This window comes from Anolis carolinensis, unplaced genomic scaffold, assembly GCF_035594765.1.
Source record: "Anolis carolinensis isolate JA03-04 unplaced genomic scaffold, rAnoCar3.1.pri scaffold_11, whole genome shotgun sequence".
NCBI lineage: Eukaryota > Metazoa > Chordata > Lepidosauria > Squamata > Dactyloidae > Anolis > Anolis carolinensis.
Genome location: NW_026943822.1, coordinates 20,596,196 through 20,615,603, shown reverse-complemented (window position 1 = coordinate 20,615,603; position 19,408 = coordinate 20,596,196). Strand labels below are relative to the sequence as shown.

Here is a 19,408-nt window from a genome sequence, read left to right as displayed (position 1 = left end):
TTAATGTTGTGTAAAGCATTGGCAATGGAGGCATCACCGTAAAAGGCCCTTTTGCTCTGGCAATGTCATCCAGAGGCATTTTCTACCTGTTTATTATTACTGTTTCCTTGGTTGGACAACAATAAATACAAGAAATACAATATTTCCCCTCCATTTGGTAACAAATGTTTGATACTGTATATTTTGTACAAAGTTCCAGCGGAAGTATATTTGCCTTTTTATTTAAGAAACTTTTGTGGTTGTTATTGTTTTTTTTGTACAGATACAGTTTCTAAGAGGTGTTTCAAAGAAATTAAAATGTTTGTTTTGGAAAGTCTGTGTCACCGTATTATTTGGAGTCTCCATTCCTCCTTCCTGCTCTTATAACCCTGATTTGCTTGGGTTTTTTTTTCTGAGCATTATACCCAATGCCCATTTGGATCTCCATCTGAGCCAAATTCTAAGTTTTCATTTAAAACAATGAAGTAATTCCCATTTTATTTTAGTAATGCTCCAGTAAGATGGATTGGTCTCTAAAAAAAACTGCAAGTTGATGCAAAAACTCCCAAATAAAACCCAAAACAATGACGGTACTGTGTTGTTGAAGGCTTTCATGGCCAGAATCACTGGCTCGCTGTGAATTTTCCGGGCTGTATGGCCATGTTCCAGAAGCATTCTCTCCTGACGTTTCACCCACATCTATGGCAGATGTGAGGTCTGTTGGAAACTAAGCAAGTGGGGTTTATAGATATGTGGATGGGAGGAAGCACTCTTGTCTTTTGGGAGGCAAGTGTGAATGTTGCAATTGGCCACCTTGATTAGCATTGAATAGCCTTGCAGCTCCAAATCCTGGCTGCTTCCTGCATGAGGAAATCCAAGAGTTCTTTCTCCCACCCAGGACATCATTCCACATACACACACACACACACACACACACACACATATATATATATCCCACTTGCCTAGTTTCCAACAGACCTCACAACCTCTGAGGATGCCTGCCATAGATGTGGGCGAAACGTCAGGAGAGAATGCTTCTGGAACATGGCCAGACAGCTCAGAAAATTCACAGCAACCTAATGACGGTACTGTTGATTTGGACATATAATTAATATAGTTTGACACCACTTGAACTGCTATGGCTTTATTTATTTATTTCCCAATATTTATATTTAATGCTATGGGATCCTGGGAGTTGTAGTTTTACAAGGTGTTTAGCTGTCCCTGCCAAAGAGAGTTGTCCTTACTCTGTAACACCGAGCCATGGGAGTTCAAGTGGTTTCAAACCGCATCAATTCTACAGTGCAGATGCAGCCTATGAGTCTTTGAACATCCTCCCAGAGTTAGCAGGAAAGTTACCATCTCAACTTTGGGATATATAGTTCACAACCCAGTGGCTGCATTTCATTATTTATTTTATTTTATTTATTACAATATTTATATCCCGCCCTTCTCACCCAATAGGGGACTCAGGGCGGCTTACAATAAAACGCATATATAAAATTGTACAATACATGGTGAATCAATTCAAAGGTTATTAAATTACATCAGACATTCATAAAAACACTTATAAAATACAGATGAGCTTTAGGAAGGTTTCCAGGGAATTTAAAAACTAGGTTATATCTCCTGTAACTTTGCCATTCATCCCAAGGCTTTTTGAATCCAGGCTGACCTGCAATTCAGCCTCCAGCAGCAATTAGCAGGTGATTAAACCCTATTATTCCAATAACAAAGCACTTCATTTAAAGGGACAGGAACCAATTCTGCCCCCCTTCCCCCAATTTGTGACCCTCCTGTGTTATCTGAGTCCACATTGCCATATAATCCAGTTCAGTTGTGTTGAAGGAGCCTCAGAGAACCCAGTTTGTGTGTTGTCGAGGCTTGGCCGGGATCACAGTGTTGTATGTTTTCCAGGCTCTATGGCCATGTTCCAGAAGCATTCTCTCCTGATGTTTCGCCCACATTTATGGCAGGCATCCTCAGAGGTTGTGAGGTATGGAGAAACTAAGCAAGGAAGGTTTATATATACAGTAGAGTCTCACTTATCCAACATAAACGGCCCGGCAGAACGTTGGATAAGCAAATATGTTGAATAATAAGGAGGGATTAAGGAAAAGCCTATTAAACATCAAATTAGGTTATGATTTTGCAAATTAAGCACCAAAACATCATTTTATACAATAAATTTGACAGAAAAAGTAGTTCAATACACAATAATGCTATGTGGTAATTACTGTATTTACGAATTTAGCACCAAAATATCACGATATATTGAAAACATTGACTACATAAATTAAGCACCAAAACATCATGTTATACAACAAATTTGACAGAAAAAGTAATTCAATACGCAGTAATGCTATGTAGTAATTACTGTATTTACGAATTTAGCACCAAAATATCAGGACTCAGTAGAGTCTCACTTATCCAACATTCTGGATTATCCAACGCATTTTTGTAGTCAATGTTTTCAATACATCATGATATTTTGATGCTAAATTCGTAAATACAGTAATTACTGCATAGCATTACTGCATATTGAACTACCTTTTCTGTCAAATTTGTTGTATAACATGATGTTTTGGTGCTTAATTTGTAAAATCATAACCTAATTTGATGTTTAATAGGCTTTTCCTTAATCCCTCCTTATTATCCAACATATTCGCTTGTCCAACGTTCTGCCGGCCCGTTTATGTTGGATAAGTGAGACTCTACTGTATATTGAAAACATCGACTACAAAAACGTGTTGGATAATCCAGTACGTTGGATAAGTGAGTGTTGGATAAGTGAGACTCTACTGTATATTGAAAACATCGACTACAAAAACGCGTTGGATAATCCAGTACGTTGGATAAGTGAGACTCTACTGTATCTGGAAAGTCCAGGATGAGAGAAGAACTCTTGTCATTTGGAGGCCAGTGTGAATGTTGTAGTTAATCACCTCGATTAGCATTGAATAGTTTCATCTCCTGGCTTCTTCCTGCCTGGGAGCATCCTTTGTTCAGAATCGTTAGCTGCCCTTGGTTGATTCATGTCTGGAACTCCTCTGTTTGCTTCTTATTTACTTATTTAGAGTTTTTTAATACTCTATTTTTTCTTTCTTTTGGGGTTCCAAATAATAACATAAACTCGCGTGTCAACCTATTCAGACGGGACAGGGAGGGCAAAGAGAGCTTGCGTGTCTTCTCCCTTTTCAAACCTGGTTTTTGTGGGAGGAGGAGATGCAAATCTAAATGACAAAGGGATTAAATGCCCTGGCTTGCTAAACAAACAATATTGGCCTTGCAAGAAGCCCTGCTCTCTCTCCCCCCCACCTTCAAGTCTCCGCCTCCCAAGGAAAAGAAGTCCAAGGAGCTACGAAGGTTCCACGCTGAACTAGCCTTGGCTTTTTCCTTTGGTTTTGGTCTCCTATTTGCAGGTAAGAGCCTGCGAAATGGGTCTAAATGGGAGGCTTTGGCGAGGGTCTGGTGCTAGTGCCATGAATTTGGGCCTGGGTCTCCAAAACAGAGAGACCCAGCCCTTTATTTTTTAGAAAGACCAGTGAGAAACTAGCCAGGTCCAGTATGTCTATACTGCCATATAATCCAGATTATTTGCTTAAACTAGATTATATGAGTCTATACTGCCATATAATCCAGTTCAAAGCCGGTAATCTGGAATTGTTTACTTTACAATTGATCATCCCAAATTGATCTCCAACGAATTTGCAGCACTTTATTCTGTTATCTTGAGTTTACAACTTTTAGAATGGGCACTTTACTTAGTCTATTATCATAACCTCGCTGTTTTTAATTCCATGTTTTATTAAGTGTGTTTCTTTTTATTTCTATAGGTTAATGTTTAAAATTTTATACAGTAGAGTCTCACTTATCCATAGAAGGGGCCATAGTCATTTCTAACTTTATGGTGACCCTATCATGGATTATTCTTGGCAGGATTGGTTCCTCTGGCCTTTTCGACACTGCCATATAATCCAGATCATTAAAGTAGATATCATCCACATTATCTGCTTTGAAGTTAATTATATGTGTGAGCAGAAGTGGATTACACGGGTGAGTAGAGATTCTAATTGGGGCCCCATCTACACTGCCATATAAAATCCAGATTATCTGTTTTGAACTGGATTAGAATCGTAGAGTTGGAAGAGACCTCATGGGCCATCCAGTCCAACCCCATTCTGCCAAGAAGCAAGAAAATCTCATTCAAAGCACCCCCGACAGGTGGCCATCCAGCCTCTGCTTATATTAGTCTACACTGCCATATAACACAGTTTAAAGCCGATAATCTAGATTTTATATGGCAGTGTAGAGGGGGCTTCATGTTCCCAAATTCAAGCCTTTGACCATTGCATTCTGCTGGATATTTGTAAGAGATCCGTTGAAAGGCTGATCTCCAGGACTCCATTTCTGGCATGTGGTTTTTTAGAGGGAAAACATGCAAATGTGAGTAGATCAATAGGTACGGCTCCAGCGGGAAGGTAAAGGCGCTCCATGCCGTCATGCCGGCCACATGACCTTGGAGGTGTCTAAGGACAACGCCGGCTCTTTGGCTTAGGAATTGAGATAAGCACCAACCCCTAGAGTCGGACACAACTGGACTTAATGTCAGGGGAAACCTTTATCTTTTACCTAAAACAATAGAGTCTCACTTATCCAACACTCGCTTATCCAACGTTCTGGATTATCCAACGCATTTTTGTAGTCAATGTTTTCAATACATTGTGATATTTTGGTGCTAAATTCGTAAACACAGTAATTACTACATAGCATTACTGTGTATTGAACTGCTTTTTCTGTCAATTTTGTTGTTAAACATGATGTTTTGGTGCTTAATTTTTAAAACCATACTAACCTAATTTGATGTTTAATAGGCTTTTCCTTAATCCCTCCTTATTATCCAACATATTCACTTATCCAACGTTCTGCCGGCCCGTTTATGTTGGATAAGTGAGACTCTACTGTAGCTTGAAGGCACCAAATCAATACTGTAGACTCTGACTGCATCCATGGAAATCTATTTTATGTGAAGTTATGTTATAACAAGTAACTTTTCCTCTTCTGTGCAGTTGACCAACAGTGATGGACTCTTCTGTTGTAAGCCACCAAGCAAGACTACTAGCCGACAAACTGGTCTTTCACAGAGGCTCCATAAAACCTAGAAGAGGAGCTCTGCAAATTCCTGTTGGCTTGGTGACCATTTCCAAAAGATTGATGTGGCCAATAGTCTTGGCTGTCGTTCCTTTAGTTGCCAGCACCACTGCGTTCAACGAAAGCCATTTGGCTGCATCTTACCAAACTCTACCCGACAGAAGACCAAGTTCTCCAACACCTTTCTCATTCCAGAAGTCCACGAATGTGACCAGTTTGAATAATGGATCTATCAAAGGCTATCCTCGTTGGCAGGCTATGAGTAATACTAACCACAGTTCTACTGTGGTCACCTATACTGGCTATCTTGGTAACCTATATAGGAAGAAAGAAGTATCTTACCTAACTCCTACAAGTCATGAGACTCTGGGCAGTAGATCTCAAGTTACAACATCTGGGACCATGGATTCAGAGATGAAAGGTCTCCATTCAAGTAGTGGAGCAATATTTCACAGTTCTACCAATATTTTATCTGACTCTCTTCCAGTATGGTCTTCTGATTCAAGCTCAAGGAAAGCTCTCACAGACCAAACGACTATGCGTACTGGCCAGGAACTTGATATCACTGAACCTGCTAGTAGAGTGCCTTCTACTAGTGTGACCCCACTTCCTTTCTCTGTTAGGTCCTCAAGTAACCATTCAGTGAAGATCTCACCTCATCCTACTCTACCTCCATTGAAATACTTCACTGACTCTACAATCAGTAGGAAGTTTCACGCTCATCGTCAAGTTGAAATTCTGAAGACCAGCTTGTTTCCATTTGCATCTTCTCCCACAACTCATAGTATGTCTTCACCATCAATTTCCATTGTTGGAACCCATCCTGATGCAAAACACTTCACACAAACTGAGATCTTTCTGACTTCAGCCGTTCACTATGGTGCAAGTAAGCGTTCCTTCCCGTCTAGCCATGATCTGCCATCTACACTTACTTGGATCAACTCTTCAGGCCAACTTTCCACAACTGAGTCCATCACACAGTTGACTCAAAGGACCAACACAACATATGATTACCTTTTGAGAAATGCAAATGTATCTGTGATGTCTCATAGTCCCAAAGCAGAGTCTTCCAGTGATGTGGCTAATAGTAGTATTTTCCAGTTGACCACAGAGACTGTTCCTCATTCATCTGAAACCGGGGTGTCAGAATTCAGCCCTTCTCTTGTCACTGTCCAAACAGATGCCGATACAATAGTTGTCAGCATGGCTACAGAAGCTAACCTGTCTCTTGGAAAACAGATTTCTCATCCGAAAGATGATCTCAGAAGTCAAGCCATGCTAACCCTACCTCCAGGTCTTGATAAAACAAAAACACACGAGGCCTCCTCTGTAACAACTGAGGACACACTAAGCACTTCTTGGGCTACTGACAGAACCAAACTAGAATTGAAGGACATAATTTCTCCTAAAGGAGAGGAACGTACTGAGCTTTCTGTTGGTCCTACACATGATGCCAGCTCAAAGGGTAATAGCATCAGTTTTGACCCAGACTTCATATATAGGCAACCTTCAACTTCTGCTTCACTTGATGTTGTGCATTCTGGAACTGGGTATGATATTCCTGTTCAACAAGATGGTTCATTGGAAGTTGTGACTACTACTCCTAGTTACTGGGAGTTGGTGGAGATGGCCACAACTACTATGGTGTCACCCATCTTCTCTTCGGAGTTGCCACTTGCAGAGGCCACACCAACTCTAGAGTTGGCTTCTAGGTTCATTTCTGAACAGGCCAAAGCTGAGCGTGTAGGTCAGCACCACAACTTGCATCAGAGGTGGAGAGATGCAACACTATCTCCGCCAGATCCCACTGACACATCTAGGGTTCTGACATCGGAGGAACCTACTGAGTTGTTGGGCCCAAAAAAGGATAGCAAGGGTGTTGTGCACATGCTTTTAGAAGGAGCAGGCACCACACTTGCATCTCATCCCTCCCAAGATACAGTGGAACCCACTTCTCCTGGGATGACACATGATGGTCTTCACACAGGAGGTTCTACAGCTAGTCCTCCAATAGAGCTCTTCAGCATAACATCTCCTCAATGGAAAGGTGACATCTCCATGCCTTTGCATGCCACAGCTTCCCTTGCAGAGACTACAAAACCAGAGAGAACTTCTGTAGTGACAACCCATGGGTCTGTATCAATGTACATTACATCACTTGACTCCTCTAGGACCAGCGTTTCGGAGCTATCTTTGGAAATGCACACTGGGGCTGCTGAAAAAGCTCGGGAAGAGCAGGAAGCGCTGGAGGTCACAACGCTGCCTAGGTTCTCAACTTCAGAAGATCGTCAGCCTGACCCCAAAGCAGTGACATCTTCTCCAGTATCAACTAGTATTATATACAGAATAGCACCACCAATTTTGCCTACAAAGGACCTTTATATTGACTCAGATTCCTCCGCTGGAACAACTACGTTAATATATAATAAATATGTCGATGCTTCTGCTGCAATTACTTTACAAGATGATGGTACAACAACTGTGTATATTCCCAAAACAGATTCTTCTGTCTATCTGCCCATTTCAGAGACTACTTCTGCCCCAGTTCATCCCATATCTTCTGCCACAATTGCTCTCCTGACCACCCCCAAATTTCTTCCAACGTCAACGTTGACTTGCCTGATGAGAACCATCCCATCTTCCTTCACTCCATCTTCCGCTCAACTTTTCCCGACTTCCCAACCTCACTTGACCAAGAAGTTTTGGGTCTCCACCTTAGACCTAGGAGATGTTAGGAAGGAGAAGTCCACTGTTGTGGTGGGAACCAAAGCCACCAGCACCAAGGAGATCAGCACAAGGATAGTAGTTGGTACTGAAGGGGTGACTGTGATCCCAGGTGGTCACTCTTCAGAGCAACCAGAGTCCAAAGATCCATGGTTGAGTGAGGCAACAACAAAAGAGAGTCTGATCTCCTTAAAAACTCCTTTGTTACTGGTTCCAGAGATGCATGTTCTACCACTGTCATTTCGCCTCACTGGAATGGATTATTTTGAATCCTTGGAGAACAAGACCTCTGAAAGCTACAAGAAGTTGGCAAAAGAAGTACAGTTAACAGTAAGTACTCCAGCAACCTTGACATACACACGCATCTGTATATTAGAATCTATATGTATTTTGATGGCCTTCCAAAGAATTAATGTTGGTCCTCCGCATTTGCGAGTTTTACTTTCAAGATGTAATCTTTTCCAGATTTTAGTACAGTAGAGTCTCACTTATCCAAGCTAAATGGGCCGGCAGAAGCTTGGATAAGCGAATATCTTGGATAATAAGGAGGGATTAAGGAAAAGCCTATTAAACATCAAATTAGGTTATGATTTTACAAATTAAGCACCAAAACATCATGTTATACAACAAATTTGGCAGAAAAAGTAGTTCAATACGCAGTAATGTTATGTTGTAATTACTGTATTTACAAATTTAGCACCAAAATATCACGATATATTGAAAACATTGACTACAAAAATGCATTGGATAATCCAGAACGTTGGATAAGCGAGTGTTGGATAAGTGAGACTCTACTGTAGTAATTACTGTATTTACGAATTTAGCACCAAAATATCACGATATATTGAAAACATTGACTACAAAAATGCATTGGATAATCCAGAACGTTGGATAAGCGAGTGTTGGATAAGTGAGACTCTACTGTAGTAATTACTGTATTTACGAATTTAGCACCAAAATATCACGATATATTGAAAACATTGACTACAAAAATGCATTGGATAATCCAGAACGTTGGATAAGCGAGTGTTGGATAAGTGAGACTCTACTGTAGTAATTACTGTATTTACGAATTTAGCACCAAAATATCACGATATATTGAAAACATTGACTACAAAAATGCATTGGATAATCCAGAACCTTGGATAAGCGAGTGTTGGATAAGTGAGACTCTACTGTAGTAATTACTGTATTTACGAATTTAGCACCAAAATATCACGATATATTGAAAACATTGACTACAAAAATGCATTGGATAATCCAGAACCTTGGATAAGCGAGTCTTGGATACGTGAGACTCTACTGTAATATCTTCTGACCATAGAATTATTCTGGAGGACCTGGAGATTGCCAGAGAGAACAACTCTCTAGGCATTACTCTGTCATCCAGCATAATTCTGTGATATATTTGATATACAGACTTGTCTTGTCATTCCATCTGAACACTTCATTCTAAATGTTCCTTTGAGCAGATTGTCCTGTAACAATAAACCTGTTTGATGTTCTCTCTCCAGGTAAATAAGATGCTATCTACTTACGAGGGCTTCCTTCAAACAAACATTCTTGGATTCATGTAAGTAGCTTTAATAAATGTGTAATATTCTTTTCCGGGCAAAATGTGTGTCTCATTCAGTACATCAGGATGGGAGTTACATCCTTGGAGTACAGTTTCCAATGACTATATTGGTTGGTTTTTTAACCCATGTTCTGAACTTGATCTGAATATCTTGAACCAGTTCTCTCTTAAGCTTCCTTCTATTGTGTGCTGCTTGAGTGTCTTCATGTACAGTATCAACAAGGTCTACTGAAATTCTTACCTGATTAATTATTCCAATTTTTGAATAGGAATGGCTCTTTGGTTGTTAAGTGTGAAGCTGTATTCCAGAGAAGGGTCCCAGTTCCCACACCTTCTGACGTCATCCGTACAATTGTCACAGAAGTAGAGACACGGGCAACGGACACTTTCTTTGATTGGCGACTAGATATACAGTCCCTTCGTTCTAATGGTAAGCACCTATCAAATGGGCTCTGTGCCAACTGAATTCTAGTCATCAAGATAATGATGGTTACTACAACTTTCAGACATATCTCCTGTTTGCTTTGTTATCCCCCTTTCCATCAGGATTCAACTTGAACAACCTAGAACCTGAGAAGTTGGCCATATCTTTCACTGCTCTAGATTCTGGAGGAGCCTTGGGTGATGTGATGAATTGGGACCATCTGGTAAGCCTGAGAAGAGAAGCTATCAAAAGGACTAATACCCTTTAGGCTTAAGTCATGGAAGACTTAGTATCCAGAACGTCAAGTTCTTATGTAGATTGAGCTCCACTAATTGCTTGGCTTATGTATCCTTATGGGTAAATAAAATATTTTTGGTTGTAGGAACTGAGCCTTAGGGATAAATGACACATTGTCTAGATGCTCCTCTAGAGACGGAGCATCTAGGAATCCCCTTGAGGCCCGGGCTGTGGCACAGGCTGGAGAGCAAGCCAGCTGCAACCAGCTGCAATGAATCACTCTGACCAGGAGGTCATGAGTTCGAGGCCCGCTCGGAGCCTATGTTTGTCTTGTCTTTGTTCTATGTTAAAAGGCATTGAATGTTTGCCTATATGTGTAATGTGATCCGCCCCGAGTCCCCTTCGGGGTGAGAAAGAAGGGTGGAATATAAATGCTGTAAATAAATAAATTTGTAAATAAATAAATAAACTTCGTAAGCCGCTCTGAGTCCCCTCGGGTGAGAAGGGCGGGGTATAAATGTTGTAAATAAATAAATAAATAAACAAATTGAGCTGTCTTGCACTTGTATTTCCATGTCAGGTTATGAAAATTTCACTTAATATGAGTTGAAGTCTTTTTCATCATAGTCCAACATTGTAATCCAGGGTGGATGGATTTTGTGAGTCCCAGAGCTATTGTTTTTGCTCCTGGGGCTATACAGGTTGCCAATGAACAAATAAATTTTCTGATTCTGAAAAATGGGTGATTTTTAAAATAATATTTTCCTAAATAGACTAGACTGTGTCCACCATGTCCTTCCAGTACCGGGCATTGTTTCCAATTTAGATGGTTCATCCTTGTGTTTACTATGTGAGCTGAAGCCTTATAACTAAATTAAAATATGACTCTTGTTCTTGTAGGTGACTCTGTTACTTGGAGCTCATTATACCGTGCGGAACATCTCATTTGTTGAAAGTGGGTATGTACATAATTTAACTTTGTTCAGATCTGAATGATGGTAATCTTTGATCAGTCCACAAGTGGAGGGCAGACTACTTCCGGTGCTAGAAACAGTATGCTTCAAGGGAATGCAAATAGGCAGAATTTATTTCACTCTAGTCCTACAGCTTGAGTTCTCCATAGATATTTGGTTTGCGGTAGTATGGATCCAACTCTGGACTTAGATATGCTTTTGGTGTCATCTCAGTTTTTGCAACATTAACGCAACACAGTTTCTATTTCACAGAAACCTCCAGGGTGGCATAGATATAAACGGAGAAGTCTGTATCGATACTGACATTCATGTTGATGTTGGCTGGGCTCTAGAAGCACTGACAGAACTTTCGAATTACTCAGTAGATCTCACATCTCTCTCCATCAATGGTCAGTAGGTCCAACCCAACCTCTCGTTTTGGGAGTGACGGTGGGTCATGAATGGAAGTTTACCAGCCTGCTTGATCTACAGTGTTCTCTGATTTACAGGATCACGGCTCAGCCTTCAAGTATTCCCAATTTCTTTCTTGGTGACCAACAGAGTATACAATGAGAAAATGATGGACCGTTCTTCTATGGAGCATCTCAACCTTGTGAGGGATCTCTCTGGAGTGGTAGGTGGAAGACACAATCATTAGACCTCAGAAGGATTTTAGAGGAAGAAAATTGTCCCCTGGATCTACCCCAGTTGATCACCTTAGACTGTTATGGGTTTTGACTGATGATATAAAATCTGTTTTTCCTCCGATTAGATAATGCATGTATTGAGCAAGTACAAAAATCTCCTGCAAGTGGCAATCCGAGAGATCACGTAAGTAGGCATTTCTCTTACTATATGATCTTTAGTCACTATGAGGAACATCCAACCTTCCAGATATTGAGCTGTTGGGCCCATCATCCCCATTGTGAGCTAGGCTTGCCAGGGCCCATGGGAATTGGACTCTATGGGTTCCCCAGCCCTGAAGATTAGCTAGACCAGGGGTCCCCAAACTAAGGCCCAGGTCATTGACCTGGCCCCCGCCCTCAGTTTTAGACTTAGGCTCGCCCAAAGTCCAAAATGACTTGAAGACACAACAACAACAATCCTACTTAGCTTGACTATCTCATTGGCCAGAAGCAGGTCCACACTTCCCATTGAAATCCTGATTTTACACAGTATGTTGGTTAAAATTGTTTTTATTTTTAAATATTGTATTGTTCTTTAATTTACTAATACTGTGCAATCTGAATAATATTTATTTATTTATTTCAGTATTTCTACCCCTCCATTCTCACCCAATATGGGACTCAGGGTAGCTAATAATAATAATAATAATAATAATGATGATGATGCAATATAATAATATTGTGTAATATAATAATATTAATTGCATATTATATATTAAATGTAATATTACTAATAATATTACAGTACAGTGGTATAGTACAATATAGTAATATATAATGCTAATATTGTGCTATGCTAATAATATAATATATTGTATGTACATACAACTTGTAAGCCACTCTTAGTCCCCTTCGGGGTGAGAGAGGGTGGGGTATCAATGTAGTAAATAAATAAATGAATAAATATATAATTGTTGTTGGGGTTTTTTTTGCACTACAAATAAGACACGTGCAGTGTGCATAGGAATTAGTTTGTATTTATTTTTCAAACAGTCCCCTCAACAGTCTGAGGGGCCATGAACCGGCCCTCCACTTAAAAAGTTTGGGGACCCCTGAGCTAGACAATGACATGAACCCTGTATCAAGATTTACTGTTCCTGAATCTTGTGAGATTTTGGAATACTGGAGATCTTTTTTCAGAGGAATTGAAATGGGGTGATGGTCCATGAATGATAAGTATTTGACCCTCACACAACTGGAGGATGCTAGATATAGGGACATTGACATAAGACAGTCCTAGGAAGATCTTACGGAGCTGTAGGGTTCCAGGGAAGCTTGGTTGAGACATTCTGGCATATGAGTTTATCTGAGGTTGGAAGAAAATGGAATTAATCCCATTATTGTTGAATATACTCATTGAAGGAAGCAAATCCTGGATGGAGGACTAACAAGGGGTGAGCTAGTGGATGTCTACCATATATCGTTGGATTGCGTCTTTCAGCATTCCTCAGTCTCAGCTGTATTTGATGGACCTTTCTGGTCTGCAGCATCTGAAGAAGAAAACAATCTACATCTCCACTAGGTTAGAGAGACAGACCAATGCATGGCTCTGCAAAATATGGTCTTCCGGATATCGTTGGGCTGCAATTTGCAGCCTCCTTGGCCAATGGTGAGGAATTCTAGGAGTTGTCCCACATCTGGAGAGGCCACACTTTGCCCACCGTTAAATCATTTCCACTTAGCTGCTAAGTTTACTGAGTGACCTTGGACAATTCATTCTGTATCTTCTACAATAGCTTCCTTCATCTCTCCGTCTAAAGCATTTTAAGATTGTTCTATTCTTCTTTGGACTGCAGAGGTGGCTCCTTGGTGTGTCGTGGAGATGTGATATTCCAGCATCCTGCCCCGACCAGCAAGGATGTTCTCCAGACTCTTGCCCTTGCAGTTGGTCCAAAGGATTACTTGGATTCATCTACCCTTCAGGTGGATCCATTCTCCTTTACCGTAGCAGGTATGCCTCCAAATAGCAAGGCTAAGCCATCTAGGGCCCTCCAAACGTTGCTGGGCTCCATGAGATTGGCAGTGAAACAACTTCTGGAGAACAGAAATTCCAGAATCCTGGATTCACGCAGACATAGTAACTATCCCAAAAGAAAATGTGGACACGACAGATGTACGAAATTACCAATCCATATCCCTCTTAAATACCGATTACAAAATTTCCACAACTATCCTAGCAAATAGATTTAAAAATTTTAAATTTTATAATTTATGGTTTAATAGAGTCTAATTAGAGTTTTAATTGATGTGGTACTGTTTTATTGTTTATTAATATGTCTTTGTTTTATTGAATGTATTTTGGGCAATGTAATTTGCCAACTGTTGTAAGCCGCCCTGAGTCCCTCCGGGTGAGAAGGGCGGGGTAAAAATGATGTAAATAATAATAATAATAATAATAATAATAATAATAATAATAATCCCAGGTGACAGTCGCATTGACGAAAAACAACAGGAAAAACTCAGCCGCTATCAGGAAGTCAAGATTGAACTTCAAAGACTCTGGCAGAAACCAGTGCAGGTGGTCCCGGTGGTGATGGGCACACTGGGTGCCGTGCCAAAAGATCTCAGCCGGCATTTGGAAACAATAGACATTGACAAAATTACGATCTGCCAACTGCAAAAGGCCACCCTGCTGGGATCTGCACGCATCATCCGAAAATACATCACACAGTCCTAGACACTTGGGAAGTGTTCGACTTGGGATTTTGTGAAACGAAATCCAGCATGTCTATCTTGTTTGCTGTGTCATACAACGTCGTTGTGTCAATAATAATAATAATAATAATAATAATAATAATAATAATAATAATAACTGCGAGAGATATTTTGCTTCAATCTAAGACCAGCCTGAAAATGTGACATGACTTTCCCTTTGGTTTCGTCTTCCAGGTGATGGTTTGGAGCCACCCTTTCCCAGTTTAGGGATTCCCGCCTATGCTGTAGTCATCCTGGCTGTGTTTGTCGTTGCGCTTATTGTTCTTCCCATCTTGGTTTTGCTGGTAAGACATTACATCAATACACTTTTGTAACCGTAGTTGCCAGTGGTTTTGATCTGACCATGATCCTAGCATCTTAGGGTGCATATATACTGTAGAATGAATGCAGTTTGATACCACTTTAATTGCTATGGTTCAATGCGATGGATTAATGAGTTGTAATTTTAGAAGTCCTTTAGCCTTCTCTGCTAAAGAGGGCTGGTGCCTCCGCAAACTACAACTCCCAGGATTCCAAAATATTGAGCCATAACAGTTAATTGCATTCATTCTAGTGTTGATGCACTCCTAGAAATCCTAGTTTGTGGCAAGCCATGATGGACTCAATGCTCATTAAAATCTGGAAGACTATATTTGATTATCCCTGCCTAAGAAATATACCGTATATACTCGAGTATAAGCCGACCCAAATATAAGCCGAGGCACCTAATTTTACCACACAAAAACTGAGAAAACATTGACTCCAGTATAGGCTGAGATACCAATAAAATTACATTAATTGAGGCCTCAGTAGTTTTTAATGTCTTTGAATCTTTACATCAAACTGTAATTTAAGATATGACTGTTCAGCTCTGATTAAATTATTATTTTCATCTTCTTCAATGTAAATGTGCTAATAATAATAATAATAATTTATTTATATACCGCCCTATCTCCCGGATGGGACTCAGGGCGGTTTACAGTCATAAAAGCAAACACAAACATTACATAACAACATAATACACATTATTAAACAAAGTAAAACAATACAATTATAACAGTAAATCACACTTACATGACCAGATCAAGGGGACGGGAACCATAAAACCAATATATTGAAATGTATCATTTTAGGCTAAGGGAATCTTATATATTCTTTTAATAATAATAGAGTGAAATAATAAATGTAATAATAATAATAATAATTGGGTGCTGTGCCAAAAGATCTCAGCCGGCATTTGGAAACAATAGACATTGACAAAATCATGATCTGCCAACTGCAAAAGGCCACCCGACTGGGATCTGTGCGCATCATCCGAAAATACATCACACAGTCCTCGACACTTGGGAAGTGTTCGACTTGTGATTTTGTGATATGAAATCCAGCATAGCTATCTTGTTTGCTGTGTCATAAAATATTGTTTTGTCAATAATAATAATAATAATATAATAAATATAATCATAAATAGAGTGAAATAATAAATGTATTAATCATAATAAAAATAGAGTAAAATAATGTAAAAGTATCAACAATAATAAAGTAAAATAATAAATGTAATAATAATAATTAAGAGAGTAAAATAATAAATGTAACAATACCAATAATAATAGAGAAAAATAATACCATATATACTTGAGTATAAGCCGACCTGAATATAAGCCCACCAGGACCCTCACCCGAGTATAAGCCGAGGAGGTATTTTTTCAGTCCTAAAAAAGGGCTGAAAAACTAGGCTTATACTCAAGTATATGCAGTAACTCTGTCATCTTATGAAACACTAGCTGTGCCCAGCCACGCGTTGCTGTGGCAAAGTGGTGGTGCTATTGGTTAAAAGTTGTTGTGGAATTTTTATTTGACGTTATTTGTATTTTTTTAAATTAATTTTATTGTAACTTATCTTTTTTATTTATTATATTTTATTATTTTGTTGTATTATTTTTAGTTATTTTGTTAAAGTATTTTATTGTATTAATTTTTAGTGTTTTTAATTATTTTTTATTGTATTATTTGTATTTATTTTATTTTTTATTCTTTTATTAACACTGGGCTGAGTGGGTTGCTAGGAGACCAAGTGGGCAGAGCTTAGAGCCTTCTAAGTGGCAGCAATTGGATAAAAACAATTATTTCTCTCCCTCTAATTAGGACTTTATTTTTCTTTGCTTTTTGTTGTATCAACCTAGAGGCGTGGATGATGGGTTGTGTTGTCAAATTTCGAGGTTGGGGGGCTTGTAGTTTAGTTGTTTTGTGGGTCGCCGTGATGCCATCACTCTTTTATATATATAGATACAAGTCACTTGAAAGTAGCTTGATTCTGCATGCGTTTGTTTTTTTCTTAATGTGACAACATGCTATACTGCAGTGTGCATCATGGTTCCCTAACGCTTCCTTTAATTTTTTTTTTATCAAAGCCGAAGATGCTTGGCCGGAAAGACAAGATCATCATTAATAGGTTGCGTGACCTTGAAGGGGGCATTGAGTTGTTTGAACTGGATAACCCAGCTTTCCGCCCCACTCTGGAAGAGGTTCATTTGGACTGTCTGGACACACACATGTGAGTGCACACTTCAACTGTGAGGAGGATTGGTGAGTTCTTCCCTAGAGTTGGCTCCTGGATAACAAAAATATTCCAGATCAGATATTGTATTTAGTAGGCATGTCCGATCAATGAAAAAAATGTTTCAATTCCCGTTTCTAAAGTAGGGGGCGCTGGCACTTCGATATAGAAAGTATTTCCAATTTTTTCACCCAAAAATTTCGGATATTTCCGAAAATTCGTAATGATTCTAAATGTTTCTAAAATGGTGGACGCGCATGCGCAATCACCCCAAAAAAAAAAGGGGACCCGGGGGGGGGGACTTTTACAGGGCTCTCCCGCCCTCATTTCTTCAGCTGTCCTCATCAAATTTGCAATGCCCTTGCAAGTTGTGCAAAGATACTATGAAAACTAGAAATTCCCTTGCTATATTTGTAAGCAAGAAGGACACTGGAAATCAATGGTGTCTCTGGCTATGTAATCCCACAAGCTTCAACCCAATGCCTTCAATTAGAAATGGACCAAGAAATGCCCTGGCAAGGAGTGCAAAGATACTTTGAAAACTAGAAATTCCCTTTCTAAGAAAAGAACCAGCAACAAAACCCTTTGCATCCATCGTGGAAGCTTCTGATTGGCTGGGGAGCAGCAGCCATGTTAGGCTGCGCTAACCTCCCATTCAAGGTAAGTTACAGAAATAAAAAAAAATTAAAATATTTTTAAATATATATTTTCAAAAATTTGGGTGGGGGGGGGGGAGAAATTAACGAAACATTAAGAGACAATTAGGGAATTGGCCAACAATGGTTCGAATTACATTGCTGGTTGCGCTGTGAGACAATGTCTCAGAATGCGTATCAAAAAGCGAGAACAATCCGAAATAATTCCGATATACGATTCAAAACGATTTTTTGGACATGTCTAGTATTTAGTTGTCCATACAGTTGGAAGACCTTGAGATTCCAAGAGCGAATATATAACTCTGTGACTATATTTCCCAATGAACTTTTTTTTGGCACAACCAGTTCCTTCCAGTGAATGTATGTGGGATGCTTTGTTCCAAGGATCCTTTTGAGCTGTCCTTCATCTCTTTGCTGCAGGATGATGACGGACACTAGTACTTTCCAAGGACAACGGTTGGTTTGGCCAAGCAAAGCATTCAGTGACGTCGAAACTATGCCCCATTCCATCTGAGTTTGGTTCTTCACGTCCAGATCGAGACCACAACCGTGTCTGAACCTTTGAGTTGCGGAAAATGTGGAAAGGAGTTCTTTGGAGATATTTACCCACTCATGCTGGTCTTGCACCCAACATCCATGATGTCTTGTAACATTATACATATCTTGAATTACATTGGAAGAAGGAAAGAAGTATCTGACTTTGGTGGTAGACAACTTCCATATTAATGCATTGGTGAATAAGAGGAAACATCTTATCCGATTAGGAAGTTATTTTTTATTGCATGGAAAAGCAGATTCTCGAACCCAGAGTGCAAGAAGACAGTTGGATTCTGTGTGTTGCTGAAGGCTTTCATGGCCAGGATCACAAGGTTGTTGTATGTTTTCCGGGCTGTATGGCTATGTTCCAGAAGTATTCTCTCCTGATGTTTCGCCCACATCTGTGTCAATACCTCACAACCTGTGAGGATGCCTGCCATAGATGTGGGCGAAACGTCAGGAGAGAATACTTCTGGAACATGGCCATATAGCCCGGAAAACACACCACAACCCTGCAGTTGGATTCTGTTCTATCAATAGTTTTAGAGGAGGTCAATATTGAGGTTTGGACTATCCTGGAGAGGTCTTCGTCATCCAGACCTTATCATCATTTCATACAGTGGTCTATTTTTATATCTAGGTTGGATCTTTTAAACGTGTCTTTAAAACACTTCTTAAAACTTTCTCTAGAGCATAGGCATTGCAATTTTTTCAGAATGGGTCTTGCTGGCATTTAAAATCAGCGAGGGGGTTTCGACTATTTCGACCATTCAGTTGTAGAGAGAGAACTTTTTAAGAGCTTGGAAGAAACCTTGGATGTAAATATGTAGTATTTGGGTGGGAGGCGTTGTTCTGTTTCTCGCTTGTTGCCATGTTTTCGAAACACCGTGTTGTATTAAAACGCAGTTCCGAATAAATTGTTCTGAAGATTTTTCTTATGTAGTGATGTGGAATTTGACCGGCTCTCAAGATCACATGCCGTTCAGTAAAACCTGATTTAGTGTAGTCTATTAATCCCAGGACTCCGATACAACTTCAAGGCGCACAACAATAAGACTGACACAGCCTTTCTAGCCTAAGTCTCCATAGATATTCTCTAAATGAATACAATGAAACCTGGTTGTTACTATGTGTCTTACTAGCCCTGTCATGGAGGTTTCTTGGCAAGATTGGTCCACTTTGATTGTTGGTGGGGGTCTTTGGTTGTAGGTGAACTACAAATCCCAGCAACTACAAC

General features: G+C 39.7%; 1 protein-coding gene across 2 annotated transcripts; it reads left to right on the top strand.

Moving 5' to 3' along the window:
* The first annotated feature begins 3,162 nt into the window (after positions 1–3,162).
* LOC103280758 (mucin-2) lies at positions 3,163–19,105 on the top strand. Of its 2 annotated transcripts, none has more exons than XM_016997455.2 (13): positions 3,163–3,401; positions 5,049–8,184; positions 9,369–9,427; positions 9,700–9,860; positions 9,977–10,077; positions 10,992–11,050; positions 11,318–11,454; positions 11,554–11,678; positions 11,817–11,875; positions 13,527–13,681; positions 14,620–14,729; positions 16,833–17,007; positions 18,055–18,140. In XM_016997455.2, the coding sequence occupies exons 2-12, from the start codon at positions 5,062–5,064 to the stop codon at positions 16,977–16,979; spliced, it is 4,236 nt and encodes a 1,411-aa protein (XP_016852944.2). In that variant the 5' UTR covers positions 3,163–3,401; positions 5,049–5,061; the 3' UTR covers positions 16,980–17,007; positions 18,055–18,140. The 2 variants fall into 2 exon arrangements, with proteins under 2 accessions (XP_016852944.2, XP_008118944.2); XM_008120737.3 differs by having other exon boundaries at positions 3,168–3,401; positions 16,833–16,975; positions 18,055–19,105.
* The last annotated feature ends 303 nt before the right edge of the window (positions 19,106–19,408 follow it).